We start from the raw sequence: 13,864 nt of genomic DNA on the forward strand, positions 1-13,864 counted from the left end.
GTTATGACAGGAAATTTTCCAAAGAATTTTTGGCTAAAGCCAAAAAATGCACTCTAAATTCATTGCAATAATTTTTTTGTGTAACATTAAGTTCTTGTTTTTTGTTTCCTAATAACTTTTTTAGTTAACTACTTAATTGAGATTTACTAATGTAAGTACAATTTTCTTTTTTCTATTTGTATAAATTGTTATTTTTTTAATATTAAAGCATGATATTAATTCTTCGTGTTCTTCTGAATTTTGGAGAAATCTTCTGAATTTGGGGGAGAAACCTTCTGAATTTTTATCTTTAGAGGTTGGCAGGTATGCAATGTTTCTGGGTTTATATTATTAAGGTAATGATTTGATTAAGTTATTGTTCTTAGTCCGTAAGTATGTATCATTTTGTTGTTGCTTTGAATGATGCTAAGACTCAGCTCTCAAATTTTGACCGGTTTATGGTCTTGAAATTTTTAAACAGTTGTGTAAATTTTTGCAAGCTTATGTTGCCAAATTTTTAGAGGTAAAATGCATCCTTTTGCGATATAAACTTGATTGCCAAATCCTGGTGGTGAAGAATCATCATCCACCACCTTTTAGTTCGGGCAATACTGAAGAGTCACTACATTATTTGAAGCAGAAGACTTGAAAAATGTGCAATGCCCTCACCGGGTTTCGAACCTGGACCTCTCGAATACATGCCAAGTGTGATAACTGCTACACCATGAAGGCATGTTGGAAGAAGTGAGAAAATACTTTCTAAAATATTTATTGATAAGTTGTGTAATATGAAAATATCATGGTACCATTACTGGCAAATTATCTCTAAAAATCATACATATTAGTTAATGTGCAAATGCCTTAATTATTGTAATAAAAAATAAAATATTATAATTTTTTTTAAACTTTTTTTATTCTGCTTCTTATTGTAAGAATGTAATGAGGTAATTAAAATAAATTATTTATATTAATTTTTATTATAATTAACATTGGAATGCCATTTCATGTTTTAATCTGTAAAGTGCACGTGCCATAGAGACAAGTGATCACTCCATTACGATGACGTGAAGAGGCCCATCTGAAAATAGCAGAGATCCATTTCATTATAGTGACCACACATTGTAATATTCTTTTTCTGTAGGACATTAGAGGTTATTATTAAAAATATCAACTCTATTCAAGTACTGAAATAGTGTTTGGTACATAATTTATTTGTTTTATGATGAAAAAATTTGCAGAAATTCATACAGTCATACCCCTTTAAACTATTACTTGGATAACACATAATTTTTCTAAAATGTCCAAATATCTATATTACTTGTTAAAATAACATACTTTTATTTTTCCTAACATAAAAAAGAAGCTCTGTTTACTACTATTTGCTGAGATGGCTGTTTTATTTATCTCTATCTATCTATTCTAATATTTTTTCTATCTTTTCTAATATTTTTGAAAAATGTTGTACATTAGAATTTCTTCCTGATAACATACAGAATGTCCTGTTTTTCATTATTTTACTTAAACTATCACCAAATAGATTTGTTTGGTATATATATATATATATATATATAAATTGAATAAATACAAATTTAATTAATTCTTTGCGCCGTTGCTGCAAGGAATGAAATTTAAATTTTAACAAACATGTATATAAAAGCAAATTTAAAGTTAAAATAAAAAGTTATTTTAACTTTAAGTTTGCTTTTATATACATTTTTGTTAATATATATATATATATATACACACACACATACATACATATTGATATAAAACTAAACTAGCAAAATAAACAATATATTTATAATTAAGCAAGTTAATAGTATTGCAAATTATAAATTGAGTAAACTTAATTTTTTTTTTTTAAATTAAAACTAGAAAAAGGAGTCAGTAATATTTGCTATTTCATATAAATTAAAATGCAGTGGTAGGAATAATTAAAAAGTGGAACAAGCTGTATTATTATCTTCAGACTCTTATATTAATCAAGAGAAGGTAGAGTCTTCTTATGATAATCCGCCTATTCTGGGTAGGTTTATTCTGTTCCCGTAAGCTTAGAATTATCCGAGGCACTGAATTAATAAATGTTAATAGACGTTACAGTGACGAACATCTGCTCCCACAGCGTGTTAGCCATCGTCATACTGCACAAATGCCTGGTATCATGGCATGGGGAGGTATTTGGTATAATTGTTGATCCCATCTAGTGCAGATTGTGGGCAACCTCAACAGTGATCACTACATAAGGGAAGCTGTGGATCCAGAGGTCCTCCCCATTCTTTGATGCATTCCGTGTGTTGTATTTGAGAAGGATAATGCCCATGCACAAACTGCACAAGCCTTCTTTAGGGTATAACAGGTTTCATTTCTTCCATGGCTTGCTTATTCCCCAGATATATTGCCCATTGAGCATGTCTAGGATTTCATTAGTCTGTGACTTGCTTGTACAGCTGGTGGGGGACACACACTAAGACTGAAATTTAGCATCAAGTTGAGACCATATGGAACACCATTCCCCAGGGTTACATTCAGAACTTGTATGATTCAATGCCATGACATGTACAGGTTATCATCGCTCAGTGTGGTAGATACATGAAGTAATGATTTCCAACATTCTTTTTTTTTTTAAATGTAAATTTGATTGTTTATTTGTACCACTATCAGTAACATGTGGAATAAGTTTCATTCATTTCCGACAAACTCTTCATGGTGTTGCCTTTTTCGCAAACATTTAGTGTAACATTTGCTAGTTAATTTTCATTTTTGTTAATCTTTACCAAATTAATTTTTAAAGGTTTTTTTTTTTTTTTTAAAAATTCAGATTTTTTTTACTGGTATTACATGGCAAGGATAAGGATATAAATTTGCCAAAAGCAATGTGGATTGCTCATTCCTTTTTCCCTTGCAACAGAACTCTCTACCATTATGGTCTTAATTCTTATATTAATAATTCTTATTCCAAGTACTACAGTTTAATTACTTAATACTACAGTTTATGAACAATTTGGTATTTTCATCAACAAAACTATTAAAGGAACTAGAGGAGGAAATAAAAGCACGGACAAATGCCAGTAAATTTAATGCACCGTAACTTCTTTTCAAAGATTTATTTAATGCTACAGAATATGCTAAAAATCTTGTTCAGCAGTTATTGATTTTTACCAACAATCAATTGTTGTTGCAGCAAAATTACTTTAAAAATACCTTTAATGGAATTTCTATAATAAAAAAACTTTGTTCGAGACTTTGTCCAAAAAAATATTAATTATAGCCAAAAGAGAACTTCCAAGATTTTCTGTAAATTGGCATTTATGCATCCTCGCTATGATAATATTAATTTTTGTGAAGTCCCAAGGTCTATTTTGGACAAGAGAATTGAAAACACGGGTCTGCTTTAAATGTGCTAGAACACTAAATAACTGAGTAGAATGCTGTTGATAATGTGTTGAATCATGTTGAAGATAATGAAGCATCCTGATTTTGTAAAGATCCATAGTATGCTTCTTGTGTAGATTCTTACCATGATTACATAAGCATTGGTGATCTAGAAATAGTTAATGATCATGACCTACTACAACTCATGAAAAAAGGAGCTAAGCCAGTCAGAAAAGTTCAATATGCCAAAAAAATTTGATAATTTCATTTTGGATTCCAACTTAAGCTTAGTTTTCAACTTAGTTTCCCTTTATGAAATGGAAGCTAGAAATTCTGAAAAGAATCAAAATTGCACTAAATAATATTCATAGTTTTAAAGAAATGAGAACTTGGAGCATTTTAAAAAAGAACATGTATTAGCTCAAGACAAAATTCACCATTATGAAAAATTGACAAAGCCAGGATTATTTCAGCATTATCTGCAAAATTTTTTATTTTTCTCTAATTAAAAGAGAACTTAATTCACCTCCCACTAATTGTATTCAGAAATGTAAAGAAAAAGCTGCTATTAACAAGCTTCATATTTTTCTTTAAAGATTGCACAGGGTTCATAGCAGTCCTTATAAGTTCTTATAAGTCCTTATATTTGAAAATAAAATATAAAAGCCGTTATAAGTGCTTATTTTTTCTTTAAAGCCCTTATTATTATTATTTTTTTTGTTTTTGTTTTTAGTGCTTATTTTTTGCTTTTAGTGCTTTTTTTTAAATGAATGCGCAATTTTTCCACGTACCAAAATCGAAACTAAATAACCCCTTTCTCTACATTAACATAACCTTTGGTGTGCACGAAGAGTACAGACAGGTGCCCGTCGTTCTATTGGTCAAAGAATTGTGAAAGCAGTAGAAAATTCCCGTACATTCGGCATTCTTTTCCTCCCACCCAAATACTACACACGTTTGAATTTCTATCAAGATCTTAATAATTTGCATTCTCGTTCCGCTTGGTTAGTTCATATTCGTGTTTATTATGATCATTATGCTTATATTAGAGCATATGAATGAATGTTTATAATAACGTAGTCGCAGTAACTGCTGAAGTATAGTAAACTTCCAAAAATGGTAGTGTTTTAACACATTATCTTTCTAAGGAATAATATTCAGAATGGCTTAAATAAAGGAAAGTAATTGAATAGTCAAAATAATTTCATTTTTTTGGCCAATACATTATAGAGTACGAAGATTGGTATGTTCTCCCCTTCTCCGCAAAATCTCAAATATTAAAACTGTTAGAGTTCGCTGCAAAACAAACAACGGACTTTTTCTTTTTTTTCTTTGTCTCTTGCCAATCTGGATTGAATAGGACTAAAAGTTCTGCGGTCTACCAACCCAAGCGAAGAATGATTCTATTCCAGAAATTTAACGCCGTTTGTTGAAAATTAGAATGAAAAACACCCCAGTTATTTAGTTCTTTATTCTCCCAATATCAGCAGCTGTTGATTCCGATTGCGTAATATCACGTAGGGAAGAATTACATGGAGGTAAGAAGTAGTTTCTTACCTCCATGAAGAATTACGGCACACGTATTGCATAATAACGTTTGTGATATTTTGCAGAGATAATTAATTTTGATGTTCTGTCCGAGATTTGTTTATGAACACTTAAGAGTTTTACTGTGCTTGTTAAGCAGAATATTTTTCAATTCCATTGGTTTATTTTTATATGATGCACATATCGAAATGTCAAAAGCATTCATTTAGTGGAAAAATCTAAAGAGCGGCTACAGTCTACCCCCTCTTCCTCTTTTTCAAGTTACGCTCGACTGTCCGAATATTTGCTAATTTCCAAGTATGCGGGTTAGTTAAGGTTTTACTGTTAAAGGATGACTGCAGGAAGCAAATTTCTGTCTTCTGATTTCAAAAATGTTCCTCTTTTTTACTTAAATTACTTTGCTTGCAATATCTGTTAAGGGAAAACTGATATAGAATGAAAATTTAGAAAATCTTCAGAATTTAGATTTAAATTATTTAAATATCAATATGAGTGGAAAAATAAATTGTATTTATTATTAGATTCCAAGCGAATACAATAAATATGCCTTATTATTATTTATTTTCTCTATTTTGAACTGAAATTTCATCATTAAATCTTGTAATATAGTTTAGTTCTGCATAGTTTTTTTTTTTCTCTCATTGTAAACTAGTTCTGTAAATTGAACTGTTATTTAAAATTTAAAAAAAAAAAAAAAAAAAAAGAGTAATTATTTTCCATGTTTGAGGTAATGCTTATTCTCTCTTAATAAATACTGCATTTCTCATATTTTAAATTAAAAGTCTAATTTTTAAGTTTATGCAGTTGTATATAATGCAATTAGACAGGTGCTTATTTTATTTCTTAAAATGTGCTTGAAAAGTGCTTATAGGTGCTTATTTTTTTAACTAAAATGTGGCTATGAACCCTGTTGCATTTTTCACTTAATTCTGAGAATAATATATTTCCAAACCAATTTCCTAAATTTCACAAGCACCCTATTAAATTCAGATTTATTGCTAATGGGAGAAGTATTTCGATTACATTTTTTCAGTTAAACTGAACAAGATTCATAAGCTTAGTTTTGAAGAAAGCTAATGAAGAAAACCACTACAGCCAGATCATTTACAGCCACATGCCTATTATTAATGCAATTAAGAGTCTGAAAATAAATAATGTCAGTTGCTATGCTTTTGAGAATCTACATGTTTCCCTACCATTTCAAGAAATTTTTAACAGTCTTTTAGAACTTGCAGAATTTTTTCCAGACATGTTTAAGATTTTAGATTGTAATTGTTGGAAAAATTATCTAAATCATTTGCTCTTTCATAATTACATTAAATTTCAAGATACTTTATTTCTACAAGTTGGAGGAATCTCAATGGGCACGAATTACTCATCTGTTGTAATCTATATTTATTATTTAAAGAATTCAAATTTTTTTGTTCACTACCAAACAATGATTTAAAAAAATCAGCTACAATTATGTTGATGATATATCCTTTAACAATTTTAATCCCATTAAAAATGGTAGTATTTACCTTGAATACCTGGAATTAAACAAGATCAACTCAAATCAATTCAAAGTAAATTATATAGATCTATGCATTGTTATTCTAAAAGAATTAAGACTTTTTGACAAAAGAAGAGATTTCAGATTTACTACTATAAAACTTACTAACTGGTTTTCTAACATTTCGAAAAAGTTTTAAGTAATACCATTAATAATTAAATAAAATGTGTTAAGAATATATACATTGAGGAAGAAGAATGAGAAATTTTAATCATCATTTTTAGACACCTTAAAAAATAATCAAATTTCATTAATTTTATTAATTTACATTTAAAAATAGCTGGAGTACTCTATGAGATTTTATCTAACAATATGAATCTATGAAAACCATTCTTTAACCTTTATTATAGGAGGAATGGTATAGATGTGAAATTTCAACCTGTTTATTTGTTACGATGTTTTGTACCTTTTCATTTGAACACCTCTTGAACATATATGCACACACACAGGAACTAAAGTAATATGCCCCCTTTAAAATATTTGTGTTTTGGAAGTCATATAATTTAATACATCTTTTAATGAGCTTTGCTAATGACATGCTATCAAAGTTTGATTATATATATTATGTTTAAAAAACCAGAAACAGTGTTTAATGAATTTAAATTCAATTAAATGATTTTATGTGCTGACATTTTCCATATATTTGAATTTTCTTCTTAGGTCAAATGTTGTGATTGTTAATGCACAAAAACAGAAGATTCCAGAAAATATAGTAAGGAAGTTCATATAGTTGTAAATATTAACAAAAGTCTTTTTCTACAAATTATCAAGATTGCTTGTTCATAGGCCCAGTAAAATTAAATCTGCTTTTTATTTATTTTGATTTTTTTTATTTCAAAAGCTGGTGAACATTACATTTTTTTTTTTTTTTTTTTTTTTGCTTTTTTAAGTTGTAAATATTGGTTTAATATTTTATTTATGTATTTAAAGAATTTGCAATTGATTTCTGCATAGGCAGATTTCAACTTGTTGGCAACTATTTAACTTTAGAAGCATTAGAAACGGTGTGTACTTTTTCCGGGTATTTATTTGCTGTCTTTTTTCCATGTAGAAGTAATAATAGTTTTCCCCCTTGTAATTAATGTTTTTTCTTTTGCGCATAGAAATTTTAATACCATGCACTTCACAACATTTCTCAGTTATGGAATAGGAATATTTCTCTTCTGAAAGCTCAAAAATGTACCTTTCAGTCCACAGCTTGTTTACATGCAACATTGTAAAACAAGAATAAATTAAAAAATAGCTGACCCTATTTCTCATTTCAAATAAATAAGTTGTTAAAATCGCAATAACAACCTTGTATTTGGCATACATATATTAAAACACTCAATCAGTTTCAAGGACAGCTAAAGGTCGCTCCTCATCAAGAGAACGAAATTACTAGAAAGAGGGAAAAGAAGAAAAAGCATTAGCAAAGGAGTCTCAGAAACACGTGGTCATTATCAGCACACATGTGGTCACAACCGGATTTTGAATCAGATTTACACTGGCCGCCTACTTTTACTGAGCCAGGCTATTTAATTAAACATATAACACATAGACTAAAACGCAAACAAATTAAGGAAGTTGTTGCCAGAAATTTTTATTCCAACACTTTTTTTTTTTTTTTTTTTTTTTATAAAATTGTTTTAAAAATGTGTAAACACTCTCTGTACAAAGTTTAGGTTGACCTACATTAGTAAGCTTATATGTAGTCTGTACACATTAATGAAAAATTATTAGTAGTTATGTCCAGGTCTACTGTTCTTTGTTTATTTCAAGAATTATTCTTCAGCCATACTAAAGCTCCCTGCCTAAAAATTAAATGTTGATTTAATGTCATTTACTTCTCTATTAAGAAATTCTTGCAGTATAACAAAGTTATTGTATGTTATTCTTTAGTGTAAATTAGATCTTGTTTAAGTTTTTTTTATTCATAGGTGTAAACTGAATATAAAGAACAATATTTTTAACTGTGTTGCATGTGTTGAAATAAAATATAAAATTCGAGGGGGGGAGACTAAATTTTCTCACATGAATGCAGAAAATATGTTTCTATTCAACAGAAAGATTGGCCAGTTTTCTAAACTTTTCATGTTTGGATGGGCGGCAATTCCAGATAGTCTGGATATTTGGAATTTGTTATATAACTTAAACTTTGAAACATATGCTGTCGTTGATTTATTTTTCTGTTATTTAGAATTATCCTGCTGAAGATTCTGGAATTAAAAAAACTCAAGAATGCAGTCCTATTAAGTTATTTGAAGAAGCTAAGGAAAAATTAGATGAACAAACACAGTCCAATAAATTACAGGGTTCATTAGAAAGGTAATTTATCATTATTTTTAAAAACTAAGGCTTTTCTTTTGGCTTATATATATTATAAGCCAAAAGAATATATATATATTTAACATATATAAATGTATATATATATATTATACCATATATAAATGTATGTATGAAAAAAAATGTAGAAGATTAAATTAGCAACGTAAATTTCCCTTCTCAATTCTAAATATGGTAACCTCTCTCTTTAACCCTTTGACGTGCGCTATATTATTTAAAATTTTTTTTAACTAAAAACACTAGAAATCGAATATTATGATCCCAGAGACAAATAATATGTGAATTTAAAAAAAATCTACTCCCGCCCATTAATCTGTGGGTGGTGGTTTTGCTGTGAAACCAGCATGCGTCTAGGACTTTGAAACTTGCTGAGTTAGCAGGAAAAAACAACTTACCTTTTTTCGTACGCATTTCAAATGAATGACAAAATTTGCGAATAACAATAAAACTGCATTTAAAAATTGCATCAAATATAAATTTTTTACTTTATTTTACAAAGTATCTCATCAGAAAAAAATTTAAATTTATGTAATTTTTCTGCAGCAGTGAAAACATAAGAACGTACATAATAAGGAAATTGGGATAAATAGATAAAAAAAAACTCAATAGAATATTAAAAAGATCAGTAATTTTTTTAATGTCAAAAAACTAAGTTATTTTTTATGGAACTGTTCATAGCATGTTTTATCTTTTTGGTACATGCACAAGCCAACACTGCACAATTTCACTACATTCTGCATTTTATTCCATGTTACATCTGCAATTCTGGAAGGACCTGGTAAATTTATATCATCATTTTCTGACTGATCATCACTTTCATCTTCTATATTTCCATAAGCAGGAGGGAAGGGGGGTAAAGGAGTATTTCCTTCTCCTTCACTTTTATCCTCAGAGACCACTGATTCTGGATCTGAAGGTAATTCTTCAAGTAATGCTAATGCATCAGCTATTTCTAACCCTTTGCGAGGCATTTTGAATCTCAACAGTAGAAAATAAAATATTGGCAAAATATTTTAAATTTAATTAAATTTTTGCGCGATTTCTATTTTTAATTATTCAAAAATATATTTGCAGTTTTTTGGAACCACACAAATAATTTAGAAAATCACAGTAGAGAGCAAGCATGTTGAAAGCAGAGAAAAATGTGTGGAAACAAAAAATATTTTATGGGGGCAGGTGCATGTATTGCTTGGTAATACAATAACTCTGTGATTTCAAAACCCCTTATCTATATCCGGGTGAAAATAAACACTTCTATTTCAAAACAGCAAACATTACTATAGAGAGCAGTGGTTTAGGGCGTGACCACTGAGCCTCTAGGGGAATGTGAGCATTGTAATGCAATGCTCTAGTCAGGCAGTGGTCGCGCCCTGAAACCACAAAGGAAATACCATAAATATACACAGGTTGTTTATATATGCAGTTTAATTATTGCTGTATTTTTATTGTTTATGATAGAAATAATGATGTACGATAAAAAAATTTTTAAATTTTAAGTTATTAATATAACTAAAAGGAAGTTATTTTTTCTCACTGAAAATGAATTTTAAAAGGCATCCAATTTAAAATACTAAGACCTATAAAATGTATAGTTCTGCTGTAATTTTGCGTTATTTAGAGGCAAAAGATAAGTAATCAATCGGTTTTCACTCAAACAGTTTGGAAACAAGAGCGGGAAAAATTTCGAAAATTGGTGGTTTCAGGGCGCGACCACCGCCCCTCAAAGGGTTAAACTGGTAGACTTGATAATTATGAAAGTTCAATTGTAATTTGAACAGTGAAACACAAGATGAGGACAATAATAAATTATTTAAATTAGAATTTAAGGGGCAAAAGGGGTAGCAACAGAGAAGCCTTTTAAAGAAAAGGGAGGGAAGCAATATGTAAGAAAAATAAAGAATATGTAGAAGATTAAATTAGCAATGTAAATTTCCCTTCTCAATTCTAAAAATAGTAACCTCTCTCTGCACTGCATCATTTCTAGATTAACCCATGTCATATGACTCTTATATAATTCTGGTGATGTAAATGGTACTAAAACTCAGCATCCAATAGTAATTTTACAGCAATATTAACTATCCAATCAAAATGCATTGAGAACCAAAACTAACTCAGTCTGAATAAAGATTTCACCTTGAACATAATGCACTTGCTTTTCTATGCTTTGGCTTAGCTGGACTGCTGCCTGTCTGCTCCTTCTTTCTTATTGCAAATTTACAAAAAACGTAATAGGATAGGCACATTTGATGTGCCAACTTGATTGTGGCCACAACATGTTTGTTGAAATATAAAATAAAGATTTAATTTGCCTTCGTGTCCAGTTTCCTATTCAGTATGGATCAACACTTCTACGCCATCAAAATTCTGCTCATTATTACTTCTAAGTTTGTTTATATCTTCTAAATTCCTATTCAGTATGGATCAACACTTCTACACCATCAAAATTCTGCTCGTCATTACGTCTAAGTTTGCTTTTATCACATATATATATATATATATAAGATAAAAAATATGAAAACTTCTAAATTTAATTCACTATAACCTCTTTTATTTTTAATTTCATTTGGGAACTTCATCTATCTGTCCTAAAAATAGCGCTTAAGTCTAAACTGCGTCATTCAAATTAATAATGCAATCTTACATAACCATTAATGCAGATGCCTCTTGACCAATCACCAAAATATAAACCATAACTAAAACTGACTCCCTCCCTTCTTTCTATGAACTGATGCGTCACTTTTGCTTGTGCTTTCCTCTTGGCCATACGTCTTTCTGCAATTGTGTGTGTGCTGCTACTTTCGTTTCTATGGGAATAATATCAAAATTGTAAATGTTCTTTAATAGGCACGAGTGGAGTGCTAAGTGAATTGTGGCCACAAAATAAAAATTTAAATAAATAAAAAGAACTTAATCCAGCTCGACTGTTCCTTCTTCAAAATGTATGGATGCTCTAAGCATCAAGTATATACGCAATCAGTATTTCTATGCATCTACGTCTCAGCGTTCTTATTCCAGTGCCTCTAAAAATGTTCTGTCATTACATTCTGTGGCCAGTTCTAATTATGAAGAAATCTACATGGGTTTGTTATTCTGTGCTCACAGTGAATCATTGGAAAAGTTCTGTTTAACCGTAATTTTTAATGCAAGTTTGTGCCTCATTCATAATCAAATCTTTCATGTCATATCATCGAACCACAGTTTCATTACATATATATGCATTTATATATGTTTATATAAATGAAAGGTGAGAAGTTTTAAATTAAGATGATATGTGTTATTAAAGTTGCCCAGTATGCTGCTGAAAAACTAAATGAGCCTAAACAGATTGTAACATCAATGAACATTTTTAATGATTAACTTAAAAATACAGCAGAAAAAAGGGCGAAGAATTAAAAAAAATTTACACATATATACATATGTAATAAAGAGTTATGTCATCATCACACAGACAAATGGGAACGCCGCGTTCGTCAAGAGAATCACTCTTAAGCTAAACATCATATTTTAATTTACGATACAACAGCTGCAAAATTAATAAATAAATCAAGAGATAATAATTAAATCAAAATTAGATCTTGGAAAGTGGGAGTCCTCTAACAGGAAATACATATATCAAAATTAAAATAAAATATAAACATTTCAAAATTTTAAAAATAATTCAATAAAATTATGTTGGTTATATTAATTTTATTTAGGTGTTTTTGTTTCAATTTTTATATGTGCATTTTGGTGATCTTGAAAGGTGCATTGCTTACTTTCAATTTTGATTTAATTATTCTCTCTTGATCAAATATACATATATAAGTTGTAAATGCTTAAGAGAACCTTACCAAAATATTTCATTTTTTAAATTGCTACTTATTAAATAATTTTTCTGTATTTTGGGGTAATTTCCTATAAAGCAGTCAAGTCAGCATGTGATCAAAATAGTGAGAATTATTTTATAAATCTTTACCGAATGAAGTGTGATAGGCACACATATAATGCATGTAATGGGTTTTTCTAATCTCTGTTAAGTTCTTAGTCATGCATTGGAAATGAAATTAAGATTTTCACATGTACATCTTTTTCTGCATTGGATGCACCTCGTATTAGAAAACTTATTCACATCAGTAAGCAGAATAAAGTTTGAAGAGCTATCTGTGCCCAAACTCCATACATTTGAGTCAAATGGCATCCATATTCTTAAGTTGAGGTTATGATCTTAGCAATTAATAACATTTGAATATTAGTGAGCTACATTTTTCATATAGGACCATCTTCTTAGAACTTCCCTTTGATACAGTTTTATAGATATTTTTTAGTGTCAGTATTCATTAAAAGACATTAATAGCATTCATATGTCCTTAAATTTTATTTTTATATATATATATATATTTTTTTTTTGATTTTTGTCTTTCAAAGTTTTTAATTTTGACCAAATTTTTAGAGATATCATTAATTTTGCTTATCTGACATTTATGTACCTTTTCCATGACTTCCATACTGATTATTATTTAACATTTTATGTCAAATTCAAGCCGTGTGACTTCTAATGAAGCAACTACAGATTGCTGTTGTAAATAATAAAAGGCAATCAACCATCCCAGCTGATTGATCCAACCTTTCAAAACACTGTGTCAACAAAAATACTGTCTGTCTGCATTGAAAAAAAAAATTTTTTTTGACCTTGACTTCATGGCCATGCTTTTACATACCTTGAAAGCATAACCTTCAAGAAGGCTGAAGTGTGAACTCCATCTACTGTTATTATTAAATCCAGAAATTCTTAGAGGATATGAATAATTGTCATAAATAAAACATTTTAAAAGGGCAAGGGTATTTTGAAAATATTTGCCAGCATTAGAATAATCTAAATCTAGGAAGGGCCACATATTTAACTTGGTAAGACAAAAACTATTCAAGATTAATAATTTTTTGAATAGTCTGCAAAATGCAAAATTTGTTATTTACAAATGTTTCAGTTTTTTGTAAATGTACTCAAAATTTTGGAAATTTGTTGCTAAATCTATGTGTAAACCACAGTTTTAAACAATCATTCAGCTTATTATTTGAATTTATTGTATTTATTGCATAAAAATAAGTTTC

The 13,864-nt window shown here is 29.3% G+C and overlaps 1 protein-coding gene across 10 annotated transcripts in view; it reads left to right on the forward strand.

The window, feature by feature from the left end:
* LOC118187598 (putative ATP-dependent RNA helicase TDRD12) overlaps nucleotides 1-13,864 on the forward strand; it is a 342,589-nt gene that overhangs the window by 90,019 nt on the left and 238,706 nt on the right. For all 10 annotated transcript variants that reach the window (XR_015043602.1, XR_015043603.1, XR_015043601.1 and 7 more), the window contains 2 exons: nucleotides 7,112-7,163; nucleotides 8,631-8,758. Coding sequence is in view for 6 of the 10 variants with exons in the window: in XM_085825776.1 (XP_085681902.1) it covers nucleotides 7,112-7,163; nucleotides 8,631-8,758 (180 nt within the window). In the remaining 4 variants the exon portion in view is untranslated. The remainder of the gene's footprint in view (nucleotides 1-7,111; nucleotides 7,164-8,630; nucleotides 8,759-13,864) is intronic.

This window comes from Stegodyphus dumicola, chromosome 10 (genome assembly GCF_044657685.1).
Source record: "Stegodyphus dumicola isolate Sdum_Otavi_A_Nest chromosome 10, ASM4465768v1".
Lineage (NCBI taxonomy): Eukaryota > Metazoa > Arthropoda > Arachnida > Araneae > Eresidae > Stegodyphus > Stegodyphus dumicola.